General features: G+C 32.0%; 1 protein-coding gene across 1 annotated transcript in view; it reads left to right on the forward strand.

Moving 5' to 3' along the window:
- The first annotated feature begins 4,023 nt into the window (after positions 1-4,023).
- Positions 4,024-18,231, forward strand: part of LOC114329052 (probable ribonuclease ZC3H12C) — a 184,130-nt gene continuing 169,922 nt past the window's right edge. Inside the window, exon 1 of the mRNA XM_028278066.2 lies at positions 4,024-4,397. Within this exon, the coding sequence (XP_028133867.1) occupies positions 4,179-4,397 (219 nt within the window). The 5' untranslated portion in view covers positions 4,024-4,178. The remainder of the gene's footprint in view (positions 4,398-18,231) is intronic.

Below are 18,231 nucleotides of genomic sequence, written 5' to 3' on the forward strand. Positions count from 1 at the left end.
TGACAGAAAACATTTAGAATTTTATAAAATTCTCCTGTCACGGTTAGATTTGTTATACTCCTCAGATATGTCTAAAGGTGCGAAACTATGTAATGTTATGTAAATTTATGGGTTCCTATCGATAAGTTTACATCTCTATTAGTTTCATCTCTTTTTATTTCACAACGTATTATGCTTTCCATCTTTTGCGTTATTTTGCCGGTTCTTAATAGCGCACTCATTACTGTACCTATATTATTTTTTGTGAACAAATAAGTACATGTACTAAACAAATTATTTAAAAGAAAAATATAAGTAAAAAAATAAACGTTGAATTATAATTCAACGTTTTTACATTTTTTTAAAATGGGTGAAAACAATATTTTGTTATTTTTAAATAATTTGTTTATTATATCTGTTTACAAAAAGTTAACTATATTATTTTTTCTACTTTAATATTTTCTTTTGATAATTTCCAAATTCGGCAACGCTGTCTGACAAAGCCATACCTACAACGCGAAATTTTTTGGTGGCTCTTCCTACTTCGGCCGCCCAATATCTTCTAACCCGTTTTAAATGTATAATAAATGCATGTCTCTTTGTTGCTCTTATTAAAAGCCCATACCATCGATAAGAAAATACCGACTCTGTATATATTGGACAAGATGACATTTTTCACACTATATAATAAACAATAAGCTGAACATGCGAGCATTATCATAACGAAAATTTTGTTTATTTACGTATTTTAATTCATAATATGGAAAATTGCTATTATGAAAAGTCGTTTAGAATTAAAAATTATGTTTTAATGTGCAATTATATCATTCTTATTTAAATGTTGTAAACTATAAAGGTACTTTACTCTTGATCGAAATTCATATTTTTTATATACCTCATAAAATTAATAAAATTTGATATACCTATTATGATGGTTGCATCATAAATCTTAGACCATGAAGAGCTTTTTATGAAGAATAACTTTTCTTCGTCAAATTAAAAATAAAAGAGTTATAAATGAAAATGTTGTTGGTATCCATAATTTGAGAAAAATCTTCAAATATTTTTTTCCACTTGAAGGATGTATTTGCACATATCAGACCATAATTTTTTATTCCAAATAACATTTCATATAGCCGTTTTTCTACAATCAGACACAACTGGCTTGTGTCTGAGTTTAGCGAACCGACTATAATAAATAATAACAATTTTCATTTCATAACAAATGGAACAGTCCATTTATCGTTAGGTACTCCCATTAAAGGGGAGGCCATATACTCGTATAAACCTTTTTAAAATTTTAATAAATTATTGCTTTCAAAATATACTCAAATTGTATTTTTGAACATATCGCATTTTTTTTCTCTGATTCTGGCCTTGGTTTAGAACTAGAACCTTTAGCCACGTAATTGTATAACTTATCACTAACTCAGGTGTAATGTGAAGTGTGTGTGTGTTGAGTAAGTGTCTTGTTACTTTGCAAAGTCGACGTCATTGTCTTTGCAAAGAGACACGCTAATTGTATCCGAACGTCTGCGGTCCCTTCGGTGAGTACTGATCCCACAAGGACAGAAACTATTTTCATTTATTAATTTATAATAAATGAAAAAATTCCTGACCTTGGTGGGATTCGAACTCACTACCATTCGGAACTTTCGATCCAAAGGTTAGGCGCTCTTACCACTGAGCCACAGAGGGGGTTTCGTATTTATTTTATATAATATCGTATTTATTTTATATAATAATTAAATTCACTATCAAATGTCATTGATATCTTATTAATACTTTATTTAAAATTTAGTTTGACATTCACGAAGTGTCAAACTCAAATAATGTAAATAACCTATGCTTTGCTTAACAAATTCAGATAAAAAAACTAGCCTACTTACTAGCAACAATTTCAGCTGACGTTTAGTGTGTCGGCAGAAAATAAAGGGATTGTGACGTCACATTTTAGACTTTGAGGTCGATTATCTCAAAGACGGTTAGAGAAATCGAAATGCCGTTTTCAGATTTGGATTCAGAAGACAAACTACATATGAATCCATCGATAAATCTGCTCTAAGTATTGCAGGAGCGGCAACGCAATAACACACAGACTTTACGAATTTATAAACGAAAAGTTTTCGTTGAAAAACAACGCATGTTGCTAAATAAAAAATTCCAATCGTTTATGGCAAGGTCGCAGGCCCGTGCGCAGAATTCGTTTATGGGGGGGGGGGGGGTTTTGACATATGTGTATCATGTTAGGTTATGAAGTTAATAAAAAATAATGTAGTAGCCCACAAACGATGCTTTGCGTTTCCACTCCTTCTTACAGGTCTCCATAATCGATACTATCGATGGTTGCATTCACAATGACACTGATAATAGGAGGTAAAAAAGGCGGGAAAATTATAAAAAAACGTGCACAAGATCGAGAAAGTTGAGAATGTCGAAACAAAAATTGACAACAAAATATTTATTATCAAGTCGGTTTGACTTTCGTAGAATAAGGACTATTGCTAGTGGAAAATTATGTGGAAAAATTCTCGATGGGGGGGGGGGGGGTTAGAACCCCCAAACCCCCCCCCCCCTGCGCACGGGCCTGCAAGGTCGTGCTAATGTTATCAGCAGGAATAGCTGAATAATTAAAGTATGCTGTATTATTAATATAATGGGTATTACAATATAACAATAAGGTATAAATGGTAGGGGAGCAAAGTATGCTAAATGTGTATAGTCACTCGAGCATTATGGGGACCTATTGGGTTGTGAAGAGTAGGTCCTAAAACCAAAAAAAGTTAAGTAAAATTTTCCATTTTAGTGGGCGCTTGCCATTTTTTAATTTAATTTTCCATTTCCAATAATCGTTTTTTCCGATTATAACGCCATCTATCCATAATTCGAAAAAATGTTTCGAATAAAAGTTACTTATTTTTACGTAAGGAATCCAAATCTGCAATAAAAAATGGGGGCTTCTATTTAAGATTTTAAAGTAACCCCCCACCCCACCTCCTTGGTGAGTCGTGTTTGGTGCCATTCGATAGATTTTTTAAAGTATCGAATAAGTGTATTTTACAGTTTTTCGATCTGATGTTCATTTCGCGAAATATCGCGGGATTCGTATTTAAAATATTAAATTTACCCCCACCCCTCTCAGTGGGAAGTCGTGTTTGGTATCATTCGATAGATTTTTAAAATATATTGAGCACATATTTTTTAGTTTTTCGATCTGTCATTTATTTCGCGACATATTCGCTTATTTCTTGTGAAACTTTGGGACTCACCCATTTCCTTACCCCCTGCTCAAATCGTCAGATTTTTTAAATATACACTCTTTTGCATGTACTTAACTTACCTTATTTTAATCTGACAATTTCGAGTATTTTTAAGGATAGATTTTTTTTTCGGGCCCCCCTTAACGAACTCCCTTGTGTTAAGAGCCAATATATGGTAGAGGTTCATCTGCAGGGTACCAGGTTTCTCCCATATGCTAATCTGACGCGCTCGAGTTACTGCAAAAATCCCCGCTTGGGCTCCCCTACCAAAACTATTCAGTGAGCGCGACTGTAAAGACTGTACACCTTCTTTTGTTCTTGTAACCTTCTGGTTCAGGTTTTTAGTGGTCTTTTTAATGTTGTCGACTGGTGTACCAGAAAAAAAGACAAATTTTAAGATGATATACAAACATATTAGTCAGAAAATATTAGTATAAAATTACAAATATAATAATGTAAATTATGTAATTTAAATAACAAAGTTATTTAAAATTTGTGAAAAATAGGTGAAGAACGACACCTACACTTAGACAATTACACCAAAGAATTAAATGAATCTTGATTGATTTCTATTCGGCAGTATAAATTAGTTTTATAATTCGTCAATAGGTGGCACCCGCTATCAAAAATATTTTAAAATTAACTTGTAAAACCGATTAGTAATTATTTTATACATCCTAAAAAAATGCGATTATTTTTAGAGACATGTTACAATTTATTTTAGCATAAATATTGACTTTGATTACTCGGTTAAACTAGAATTTTGCAACAACGGCGCTGCGATCGTTAACACAAAATTTCCAAAATGTCGCTGTCAGATAAACGATAAACGTCAAAAGAAGTAAATCTCAAATATCCCTCGGGAGACGTCTTTTTATCATTAAAACAAAGAGATTTGATAAGAAATACCACAACATGTAAGCATGGGAATAGAAAAAAATGTCAAACGTAGTCGTCGGTTTGGTGCGAATAAAACAATCATGTACACAATTGTTGCGAGAAAATTTGGACAGGATTTCCGTGTTATTTTCGGCCGTTTTAAGTGAAAAGTGTTTTTCGCAGGACAAATCCAGTGACCACACTATTTTCGAAGTACTGATTACCGTGCCAGATAATACAGAAAGAACTTTAAGTCCGGATTTTGTAACTAGACTGCAGGTAGGATATAAAAAGATCACTTTACGAAAACTAGGACACTAGGACGAGAAATATTCAAAACTTTAATAAACGGATCTGACCTGAACAATTGGGGACAATGCTTTTACTTTTACATGGTTCTCATTTATGTACTTAGATCCGTCTTTATATATCTAAAGGATTTTATAACATTAACAAATATATTAGATGTCAGTGGTTTGAAATTTGCATGCCAATTTTTACTATTTAATTTATTTTGTTCTATTTACAAAAGGACATGTCATACTTACACAATTAACAAATTATTGGGAAACAATGTATTTGGTTTACTACATTATACATTTGTGTTTGATTGTTCTTTGTTAATAGGTATCTTTTGTTTTTAAATCATTTGTTTACAGCTAATTATGAAATTTTTTTAAACAACAGTTACATTTATAACCCTGGAAGCTCACACTTGGGTGTGAGATACCCATCGCGACACTTAACTGTATGTAGCTTGCGCAGCTGCATTTCAATGGTAATGCTGCTTTATGTAAATTCAGTCTCGTAGTCTGCCAAGGACGTGTGTGTAGTTGTAGTCTCATTTGAGCAATATTTCCAATCATGAAAATTTATTGAATATAGTCTAGGGTATGTAGCACCCATGTGTGAGGTTTGAGATCAAGTGTGCATTCAAGTTAATGACCTAACAACACAACATCCCACAAATTTAGTAAAGCAAACTAGGTGTTATTTCTGCAAAGGCAAAGATGGAAAAGCAAAGCGTGCATGCTGGGCTTGCTTTAAAGCATAATGCATGGAGCATAGAGCCACACTGTCTTATGAATGTAGTCACTAAAATGAGTGAAACTGAAATACCTGGCTAAGAATGAATATGAGTTCTATAATCAAAAAGTGTTATATTTTAGTTAGAAAGACCATTTTGTTGTTAAATTAAATTAAAATATTTTGAATTATGTTTCCGGTTTTTTAGAAAATGTTTGTTAATTATTTTTAGGTATTTTTAATATTTTTTTCTTTTATGTTACTACAATTACGAGAGAAAAAATAAAATTATTGATTTAATTATTCTTATGTATTCAATAGTGATTAAAGAGTCTCTGGAAATCATAAAATATTAACTTTTTTTTTATTTCTTCACAAAAAATCATTGGGTATCTGACACCCATGTGTGCGGTTTAGTTAAAAAAAAAATAGGTGTGATCTTCCAGGGTTAAGAATCTGACCTTACTCAAATATTTATTTTTATTTATTTATTAAGACGAGAACCTCTTTTTACATTTAAATGTATATATAAAAATCCGACTCTAACTATGTCTGACAACAATCAAAAATATAAACAGCAACAACATTATAAATTAAACATTATACATACATAAAATTTTTAATTTGGATTATCAACAATTATTGTGTAAACTAATTTTTAATAAACATCAAATTTTAACTGTCTACTGGCTATAAATCTGTAAATGTTTACTTTATGTAAAAGAGGAAATCAATACATATCAAGTAAATTCAGAGAATCACTATTATACCTAATACAAGAAGTGCTGAATCTTTACGAGTTACTAAACACAGAACATCCAAAATTTCAAAATTGTTTCAGATATATGGGACTGACCTTATACCAAAATCATATTTGCCAAAAACTGCAAAAGAAATAAGCACCACTTTCCACGAAATTAAAAAAAAAAATGTTAAAGATTTACTCTTAAGGCTATGGGTACATAATTTGCAAATATTTTACGTGTATCCCTACGTTTTCTGTCTTTACACGGCAAATTACGTGTAGTAAAATTCACACTGGTATGGATATGTAAACATTACTAAAATGTCATTCTACTTGAAAATGTCATCATTAATTTAAAGAGATGGGTTTTAAATGTTCTTGGATAACTGTTATTTTTATAATTGTAAATTATTAATTCAGTTAATAAATGTGATAATTTTTTCACTAACTATGTATTCAGTGATTGTAATAATTTATTTGTACAACAAAAACTAATACTCAATCGAGAAAAGAGGAAAAGTGTTAAAGTGATTTTTTAATAATATATTGTTATGGAACGCTTACAATTTTGAACATCTTTAACAACAAAATACTTGGATCACAGAATATATTATCCTGACGTATTCTTTGCTTGGATCTTCCACAAATAATACACAATAAATAACTTTTTATTAAGTTCACGTCTTAAATCAATTATTTATCAAATACACTATATATCAATAATATTTAATCAAAACTCAAAATATTCCCGATGCAATGTCAAATATTTAAAATTGTCACTGATTGTCAGTGTCTGACTGACAATATATGCTGACAATATTATATTCGGCTGAGTGCGTTGTAAGACAAAGATAGATTTGGAAAATATTACCACGGCATTGTGTTCATTTTTTTCGAATCCTGAAAAAACCAATAAATATTTTGGAAAAATTTAAACGCAGAGTGAAAGGCTAAATTATTACCGAGGGCCGAAAGTCCCTTAGAATAAATAAAAAGTTTATTTTGAATGAGATATTTGAAATTAAAAATCACACTAAATTTTCTCTTAGTTTTTCACCCCTGGAACTTATTAAAATAAACATTATAGAAGTTCTCAGGGACTTTCGGCCCTCGCTAATAACGTAATCTTTCATTCTGCGTTTAAATTTTTCAAAAATACTTAAGTATTAGTTTTCTCAGGATTCGAAAAAAATGAATCCCCATTTGAATAGCATTGCAGCCTAAAATACGTACCGATCCTCTTAAAAAATCCTATTGTTCTATAAATGAATATCTTGAGGACAACAGCAGCAGTTCATATTTCACTTGTAAAAAATGTTATTTTATAATTATATTTTATATTTTGTAAGTTTTGTTACATTGTGAATATTGTACTATACAAATTAATATTGTTTACACTGAAAACAAAAATAGATAGATACTCTACCGACAAACGAGGACAGGAGAATCCTCAGATAATTTTAAGACAATTTAACCAAATTCACCTAGTCTGAAAGGGCTTCCTAAGGGAGCTATTGAGACCGTGCAAGTTCGGCAAAGCGGCCCCTATTTCTACGCTCTGTACTTTTATTCGCACTTTTAATTATATTGGCTAATTATATTAGTCCTGGTTACTGGATAATTGTCAAGGCCATAGTCCAAAAAAATAATAATAAGAAAAAATAAGATGCAGGTTATGTTATGCAAACATAAACAATTGTATATAGTAAATAAAATTAGTTATTAAAATGCAGTACTGCAAGCAAAATACAATTAATTAAATTTACCTTTATATAATAATTGCATATCATATCAATATTGTGGAGCAATATATAATTTTTCTGCTTCAATGACAGAAGGTATGAAATATACGTCAATTTGACAATTTCAATTGACAATATGAATTATTTAAGATAGTTGCAATATTTCTCCGTGACTCACGCACGTTCATTTCTCGTTTCCCTTCCAAGTACTTCCACACCGTGAATAGCTCTTTTAACATGGCGTCTTGTAATTGGTTTTTCGTAAATACTTCCAGAACGCTTCTAGTTAGAAAAACGAAAATTGGTATGCATATTTTTATCTTCCAGAGATCCATCGCAAATTGATTCCATCCATTGCGAATTTTCTAGTACCAGTCATAGGTGTCTTTTTTGACTCTGGATTATTCAATTGTGAGGTATTCTAGTATTAAAAGGTACTCTTGCTTATAAGTCGCTAGGACACTTCATTTTCTAGAAAAATTGATTTAAACATTTTTCGTTTTATAAATTTGAAAAAAAAATGAAAAAATTGTTCAAAAAACCTGTGTATTTTACCTACTTAAAGCAAGAGTAACTTTTAGTGCTACAATACTTCATAATTAAATAGTCTAGTGTCAAAAATGCATAAAAATTAAATGTATGAAAAGTTATGAAGTAAAATAACTGTCGACCTAGCCAAAACGGATGCATATGGCCCATACTAGAAGTGTACCAATTTTCGTTCTTCTAAATGGAAGAGTTCTGGAGGTATTTAAGAAAAACTAATTACCAGACGCCATATTCAAATAGCTCTAGCTGCCATAGGAAGCATTTTCGGACTAGGTAAATTCAGTTAAATTGTCTTAAAATTATCTGAGGAATCTACTGTCTTTGTTTGTCAGTAGAGTTTCTGGACACCCCGTATAGAATCTATAAATCATCTAAAGCTATGATTCTTGTTGCTATGCTATCTAAAATGTATGTTGAATGCTCTCTAAAAACGGGCAAAGATATTCCAGTAAAACCTACACCCTCATCACTGAATCCATTGTCAGGTTGGGAGAGACCTGCCATGTGCCACTGGACTATTCTTCTTGTGTTACTGTCTCCTTTAGTGGAGGTTAGTAACTACAGTGGCAAATCTGTCCCTGTCCAATGCACCTTTTTTTTTTTGAAAAATGGCTTTGGCAGAGCCAATTAGCCAGACTTGTTTGTAATTGATTGCAGATTCATAGTCATAAATTTCTTATTTCATAACATAAGTACATACTACAATATTATTTTTAGATACATAGGTACATTGTGTTGCTTTTTTTTATTTTTCTTTTCTTTTTTATTTTTGTTTCATTTTTTTTTTATTTTTTTGTTATTATTTTACTATATTTTTTTTCTTTTTTTTTAATTTTTTCAAACCACATTAACAAATTATGCCTAGTTAGTACAATGCATCTCTAAACAAAGATATTGAATCAATGCAGGTTCAGTCTGATATTTTAAAGCCATGAAATCAGGCGCCTACCAGAACACTGTTTTCCTTCAATCTTCCCCTGGATGATCAATTGTGTGAGATGGTACTTTCATTTCTCATTGTGTATCCCAGGTAGCTAACTTTAATGATCTTTAGCAGTTCCTTATCTGTACCTATTCTCCTCAGAACATTTTTGTTGATAGTGTGGGTTGTCCAAGGTATTTTCAAGATTCTTCTATAAAGCCAGATCACTGGACTATAAAAACCATAATTAGTGCTATGAAATGGAACATCAAACAAGCAAGTATTTCTGGTACTTAACCCTAATGGGTATTTTTTTAAAGGAGAACAGTTCAAACAGGACAGGGCAACAAATGTGACCAGATAACAGCTTAAAAAGAAGTATTGCAACTGACATTATCCTGCGATTTTCCATAGTATGAAACTTAAGTTGTAACTGTAGCTGAAATTTTTCCATAGCATTAAGTAACATGGTTCTGGTAGAATGGAGACCACACAGGAGAGTCATACTATAAAGTTGATGTAACCAATGCATTGTACACTATTCTTGTCAAATTAATGGAAAGATGCCTTTAATTACGCAAAACAAAACCCATAATTTGAAGAGCTTTACTAGTAATTGAATTATAATGGTGATTAAAAGATACCTCTCTATACTGCATTCCACGGTCACCTTTCAGTACAGACTCTTATGAAGAACAGTGTTGCCAAGAGATATTAATATTTATATTAAATAAATTTTAAAGTATTTTTATACCTCACTTGGTCTATTAAATTTGACAGTATGTATGAGAAATCTTGTAAACTGTCAAAGCAAAGGGAGTTTAGCTCTGTGGTAGCGCGTTCGACCAGAGATCGAGGAGGTCGCCAGTCCGAATCTGTGTGTTATCTAACTTTTTTTTTATTTTTAGTATTGTTTTAATAAAATTTTTTGGAAAGTAGTAAGTAAAAATTAGTTTAATCTTTAAATACAAATAACCTGTTGAAAGTATATTTGTTTCGTTGAAATCATATAATAGAAGTATAACTTCTTACGTGCGTACAAAGTACATGTGTTAAAAAGTACATTTTTATGTCACTCATGTGAATTGCAGAATTCGCTTCGCTCATTCTGACTTTCACATGCGTGCCTTAAAATTGTACTTTTAACACTTATATCATAAATAACTATTAAATATAATATTAATCACAGGCTAATTATAATTAATATTCAAATGATATATCTTTAATGTCCTATAAATATGTTTCATAATACCTATCTATGAATTATTTAAAAATAATAAAACCCACAGATTTTCAAATCAAGATGTTTTGGACTTTTGGAATATTCTATTTAGACGGACTTTAAGTTCGTCTGCTTAAAACCGGCACCACTGAGCTGCAAAATTCCATAAGTTTTATATTGGGATATGCTGCCCACACTGCAAAGTGACTGCGGAACGCAGAATAGTGATGTAGCGCAAAGCTGGTAATCAAAGACTATTGGAACTCTAGATCTAAAAAATGTAATACAGTACCTAACATTTACCTATTCTTGGACTCTTCGCATTGTACCCATTGTCCGGAAAATCCTGTAGCTGATATAAATCATATTTTCCTGGAGTGTCAAAAATATACTGCATATACAGATACGCTGTATCAAGAACTAAAAAAACTTACAAGTCTACCGATTAGTATCACTACTCTATTAGCACAACAAGACAAAGGAATTTACGATATTTTAATTAAATTTATCTTAGAAGCTAAGATAGATATATGAAAAAGTAATTATACCTAGAAAATACAACCAATTTTAAATTAAAAAATTCTGTGGCAAATAGACATGCTCTAATGCCATCCACTCTCATCACACACACACACAACATTTACCTATATTCAAACTCATTCCATTAGCTATTAACCAATTTTGAAGAGCGGCTGTATCCTTATTTAAATTAATACAGCCTTACTCTTGAAAAAAACTTAAAAGATCATCTGCAAATAATAAGAATTTGCAATATTGTTTATAAGCAGATTAAAAATTCAAAGGTCCACGATGAGCTCCCTGAGGAACACCAGAATGAGCTAAAGTGGGATTCCATAAGTGGTTCTTAATTTTAACCGTCTGACTTCGGTTACTAAGGTATTGGAAAGTTCATTTTATCTAATTTCCTAATACAGTAGACTCACGATTATCCGAGTCTCGGTTATCCGAGCCCCTCGGTTAACCGAGGCAAAAGTCATAACTGGTGAGTTACAACTTTCAACCTTTTCGCAACATCGCCGCCTCAAAAACAGGAATGAAGCTTACGCAAAAATCAATCAAATATTTTTTTAAACAGTACTTAATATTGATAAGGTAAAAGTTTTTATCTTTTATAGACAGTAAAAGTTATTAGTTTTGTCACGTTTTGTGATTAAAATAATATCCACAGTTATGGTTATTTACATGTTTTTCTATCAACATAACCAATATCATTGTTAACCGAGTTTTTCCATATCCGAGGTAGTCACGGTCCCAGATACCTCGGATAATCGCGAGTCTACTGTAACACCAGCATGATTTATCCTATCAAATAATTTAATCCATTTGACTGCCACTCTCTATTGAATTACTTATATCATTTCGGAATAACAAGATATTGGTTACTGTGGACCTTCCAGTAACAAAATCCATGCTGCTCATCATCTCATCAGATAATATTCTTACAATGATTCTCATACATCCAAGTAAGAAATTTTGTCACAAATAGTTCAAACAACTTGGAAATCACCCTTAGCTTGCTGATAGGATGGTAATTTTTAACATTAAACTTGTCACCAGATTTATGTATTGGTGTGACAAAACTGTTTTTCCATGTTTCCATCAGGTGATGATCCAATGCTATTTATGTTAAGCAGTGAATACACGAACTTAATTTATTGTGATGATGGTAGTTCCTAAAGTTTTGATAAACGTAAAAGTAACAATTACTTTACAATAAAATTCTTGAATTAAAATCATTAGTTAGTTTTTAGATTGACCTTTTGAAAAAACAAGTTATGATATGCATTTGGATAAGTTCCAACTATTGAACATTTGCCCAAATGTATGCCAAACTATGTCTTCTTTGTCTAATAATAGTGGAATACCTGATTAAGACTGTAAAGAAAAATAGATTGATAAACCTAAGTATTTACCTTCTTCTTCTTCTTCGTGCAACTAGGATTACTCCTGTTTGTTTGCCTCTTATTTTGTTTCAGTTGTTATTGACTGTACATTGTCTTTCCAGTTTTTTCTTCGTATATTTCTTCCAGTCTTTCATTTACATGTTCGTTCCAGTTTTTTTTCTCATTTTTATCTTCTTGTTAATATTTTGAATTTTGCATTGTTCGCATATACTTACATACTTATGTTGCTTTGTCTGTCTCTTAATGATATTATGATAATGCCCGCTACTGATCTTAATACTTTCATTTCAATATTGTTGATTTGTTGTTTCGTCTTTCTTGCATGCATCGGTCCTTGTCTCCTATGTTAGGATTGATTCGTCACCCAGCAAATAAGTAATAAATTCATCTCATGTATAAGCTTTAGATAAAAAGACTAAAAACTGTTAAGTGCGTACATGTTCTTTATTCTAATCAGCTAAGAAAACATTATCGACAACAGTAAACTGCAAGCATAGCAAGAAAAAAATAACAGAAGGTCAACATAATAAGTGAAGAATGGACCAACAACCAGGAGATAAGAGCGTGCATTGGAAAAGCTAGATCCATTTTAAACCGGATGGGGGCCTTCTTCTAGAGACACAACCTCTCTTTTGGTATAAAAATAAGAATGCTGCGATACTATGTCTTCTCTGTCCTTTATAGGCGCTGTAATAGGCGCATCAAGAAGAAAAAGAATCCTGGTTCGGAATCTGAGCGGATCATATAGTGTTGTAGGTTTGAGTTCAGTGTATTTAACAATGTCAGAGCAGTTAATACTCAACATCATGAATCAAAAAATAATTAATATACATTCCTGCATGGGCATATACAGTGCGCTGGAATAAGTGTTACCCCCCTTCATAACTTATTTATATTTAGCACATAAGCAAAATGCTCGGACAGGTCGATTTTTAAAATAATCATAGTATATTATAGCATCAATGTTTCGAACTTTACGCGATACCTCTTCAGGTGACAGGTATGACTTTGATTTTTTTAAATAGGAAAGTACATCATGTAACACCTCATTTAAAAGCTTTTTAAATACTGATTACAAAAATGTATAATACTTTAATCATGTTTGAGAGCGAACGCGCAAAATTTCGGTCGAATTCTTTGTAAATGCAATCATTTTTTTCGAATCCTGAAGAAACTAATAAATATTTTTGAAAAATTTAAACGCAGAATGAAATATTACAGTATTCTCGATGGTCGAAAGTCCCTGAGAATGAGAACTCCTATAATGTTTATTTTAATAAGTCACAGGGGTGAAAAAAAGAGAAAATTGAGTCTGATTTTTAATTTCAAATTTTTCATTCAAAAGAAACTTTTTGTTTATTCTAAGGGACTGTCAACCCTCGGTAATAATGTAGTCTTTCATTCTGCTTTTAAATTTTTCAAAAATACTTATTGGTTTTCTCAGGATTCGACAAAAATGAATGCATTTAAAAAAGATTTGGACCGAAATTTTGCCCCTACGCTCTCAAAAAGGATTAAAGTATTATACATTTTTGTAATCAGTATTTCAAAAGCTTTTAAATGAGGTGTCACATGATGTACTTTCCCATTTAAAAAAATCAAAGTTTGCCTGTCCCCTGAAGAGGTAAAGTTCGAAACATTGATTCTATAATATACTATGATTATTTTAAAAATCGACCTGTCCGAGCGTTTTGCTTATGTGCTAAAAATAAATAAGTTAATAAGGGGGGTTAACACTTATTCCAGCGCACTGTATAAAATAAATAATAGTCATCAGATGTGTTTCATCACCTAAAACTATGCTCATTTTCATAATTGATTTTTTTGTGACCAGATTAACGGATTCGGCTAGTTTTATTATTATTTTAGATTTTTCTTTGTTAGGTAGTTACACAGTTGGGCAAAGGTTTACCTACTCGAAACTTTTTTTAACTTATACCAGGTTGAAGTAAAGAAATGTTTCTTTGTTAAGTTTGAGACATCCTGTGGGGAGGACAAGGTACAAGTGTGACTATACATTGAAATCGTATTGTATTATGTTTTGTGGACATTTTGCTTTTTTGAATCATAAGAGAGACGAGATTGTTTAATGGAGGCTCTGTGATGTTTTAGGGTAGAATTTCCTTGAGAGTAAGTTCGGATTTAGTGTCTACGTGGTTTACGTCTACGCTTAAATAGCGAGAAGTACATTACACATATTTTCTTTCTTTAAACACTCTGTTCCTTTCGCATTATAAGTATTAGGAAATAATTTCATCTTATTAGTATATAATAAGACATGGTCTCACGTATCGCATGTCGCCGTCAGTTAAAACATTATATTAAACAGGAAAACCGTCTAGTTTCTTTGTTATTAAAGATATCAGAGAAATTAAAATAATAAAATGTTCACAAAATATAAGACTACAACATAATATCGACGTATACCCACCCTTGTACTTTTTCCTCCCTACAGGGAGTCTCAAATTTTTGTTTCAGTTAAAAGAATAAGACCGTCTATTTTCTTTGTTTCTAAACATATGTCATATCATGGACATTCCAAAAACAAAATGTTCACAAAACATTAGACTAAAATACGATTTCACTGTATACTCACATTATTTGTACCTCGGTCTTCCTACAGGGTGTCTCAATCTTAACATAAGAAAAACATTTCTTTTCTTTCACCTGGTGTAAGTACACAAAAGAAGTTTGAGCTAAATAAAATTAACGGAATCCGTTAATCTGTTCACGAAAAATCAACTATGAAAATACCACAGGGAAGTGTCCTCGCGCCGATTCTTTACAACATATACACCAACGACCAACCCATACACCAACAAACAAGCAAAGTGAAACTGACAGATGCCCTGGGAGACTTAGCTCTATACTACGATAAAAACCATCTGAAACCCAATCCTACAAAAACGCAGGTATGTGCTTTCCACCTTAGAAACAAGCATGCCCGAAGGCCGCTGGAGGTGGAATGGCGTGGTCAGATGCTGGAACAACGGGACGCCAAAATACCTTGGCGTACGTCTGGATAGAACTCTGTCTTACCGATACCACTGTCAAGATGTCAAGAAGAAAGTAAGTGCCAGGAATAATATCATCCGCAAGCTAACTAATACAAAATGGGGAGCACAACCACACACTCTTCGCACTTCTGCCTTAGCATTATGTTTTTCGGCCGCGGAGTTTGGAGCACCAGAATGGGCAAACTCTGCTCACGCAAAGAACGTCGACGTGGCTCTAAATGAAACGGTTCGTATAATATCGGGTTGCCTGAAACCGACACCTATCGAAGAGGTATACCCCATAGCTGGGATTGCTCCACCACCTATTAGGAGGAAGGTCACGTCAGAGGTAGAACGAAAAAAGCAGGAGACGGACCGAAGACACCTCTTATATGACCACCAAACTCAGCCAAGCAGACTAAGATCTCGAAAAAGCTTCCTGAAAACATCAAGATCCATCCCCGAAACGCCAGAAACGCGCCGAATACACCTATTGCAAGCGTCAGCTACCGCGACACATTTTCCTCCCTCAGAGAAATGGCTGCTCGACACAATTTACCGTATCCGACTTGGAAAGCGCTAAACAGATTAAGAACCGGCATTTCACGTTGTGCCCGGAAAAATGGGGATACCAGGAGGACGATACCTGCGACTGTGGCGCGGTTCGGACCAGCCGGCATCTACTATCATGCACAGAGATGAGAGAGACCTGCACAGAAGACTTAATTTTAGCAAATGCCAGGGCCATCTATGTGGCCAACCATTAGTCCAGGGCGCATCGGTTTTGAGATGGACGTTGAGAGCTGACTCAAATTTTTTTGCAGAAATTGCTTGAAAATAAATCAAATAATAATATTTGAATTATCCTCCCTCTCAAAAAGGTCCGGAACATTGTTTAAATAATCAAAATGTCACAACTGAAGGAAAAATTCGATTTTTTTCTTCGTTTTTTGATTATAATTTTAAAAGTTTCCGAGAAAAGTTGTACTGACATAAAAGTTGCGTAATTAAATTTCCTATAATATAAAATTGGTTAATAATTTAAAAAATAGTCACCCTAGTTGCAAAATAGCAATAATTGCGAAAAAACCATACAAAAACAAGTATTCGCATTTTACGTTGTTCAACCATTTGTGCTACACTTAGGACCTTCATATTTCACCCAGAAAAACTTTATGATACAGTAAAAAAATACTGTAAATTTCATTAAGATCGGTTCAATAGATTTTGCAAAATAAATTTTGCAATACAGCTTTCGCAAAAAAAATTCATTTTTTCAAAATGTTACAGGACTGAAAATAAAGCAGATAGCAAGTTGAATTTTTTTTGCTTATAGAAGTGTACTGTACCTTTCATTTGCAATTTTCAAAATTAAAATCGATTAATTACCACGGCGTCACAAAAATTTTTAAAATAAACAATAATTTTTGGTGCTACGCGCAGGACAGCGGTGTTCGATTCACACAAGTTGATTTTCACCAAAATTTCTTCCAATCTTTATCTAATATATTATTTTCTTACTCTATATTTTGTTATACATATTTTAATATTTTCATTCCGCAAAAATCAAACTAATTTGATTATTGTTTGTGAAATATTGTTTAAACAATTGCATATGTTTAAAAATAATAAACTTTTATTGTTTAAGTTAAAATAAAAGTGTTATTTCAAAGGATAGAGTATGTGTTTTTATTTTGCAATAAACAAATTTATTTATTTATATCGAAATGTAATAAAAATTAAAATGTATCAATCATTATCAAATGTCATTGGAATGCCGGAATCAGAGCAAACTATCCGCTGTCCTGCGCGTAGCACCAATAATTAATGTTTATTTAAAAAAAATCCTGACGCCGTGGTGTTAATCGATTTTAATTTTGCAAAATTGCAAATGAAAGGTACAGTACACTTCTATACGCAAAAAAATGTTCAACTTGCTATCTGCTTTATTTTCAGTCCTGTAACATTTTGAAAAAATGAATTTTTTTTACGAAAGCTGGATTGCAAAATCTATTGAACCGATCTTAATGAAATTTACAGTAGTATTGTTTTACTGTATCATAAAGTTTTTCAGGGGGAAATATGAAGGTCCTAAGTGTAGCATAAATGGTTGAAAAACGTAAAATGTGAATACTTGCTTTTGTATGTTTTTTTCACAATTATTGCTATTTTGCAACAAGGGTGACTATTTTTTAAATTTTTAACCAATTCTGTATTATAGGAAATTTAATTACGCAACTTTTATGTCAGTACAACTTTTCTCGGAAATGAATACTTTTAAAGTTATAATCAAAAAACCAAGAAAAAAATCGAATTTTTCCTTAATTTTTTGACATTTTGATTATTTAAACAATGTTCCGGACCTTTTTGAGAGGGAGGATAACTCAAATATTATTATTTGATTTATTTTGAAGCAATGTCTGCAAAAAAATTTGAGTCACCTCTCAACGTCCAAATGTACTAATATTTTTACAGATGCGCCCTGGTCTACATTGGAAATACAGAATTTAAAGTTGTTGGTGTTTCGGACACGGAAAGTAAGTAAGTAACTATGAAAATTAGCATAATTTTAGGTGATGCATTACTTTTAAAACCAAGTGTACTTTATTATTATTTTAGTTAATTTAATTTGTCGTTTTAATTCAGCTTTAAAATTTCGTTATATAAATATTTTTACTCTTTTATCGTAAAAATATTATTACGATTGCAACAAAAACTTACAGTTGCCGATTTGTTTTTGTAGTGAAAGGAATTCTTTTTGTCCGAAGGTTGTCGATTATAAAAAGACGCATCCTGGTCCAAACAAATGAATCCTTGAAGTTTTTCTCCATCGAGGTTTTCTTGTTTTTTTTACATATTAACTTGCATAGGTGAATTATTTGTCAACTTTACATCATAAACCTGATAGGTTAATTGTAATTTAATATGTCCCGTTTAACTAAGATCTGATATTTAATCTTTATTGCATTTTGTGTTACGCTGTTTT

Source organism: Diabrotica virgifera, chromosome 7 (assembly GCF_917563875.1).
Source record: "Diabrotica virgifera virgifera chromosome 7, PGI_DIABVI_V3a".
Taxonomy (NCBI): Eukaryota; Metazoa; Arthropoda; class Insecta; order Coleoptera; family Chrysomelidae; genus Diabrotica; species Diabrotica virgifera.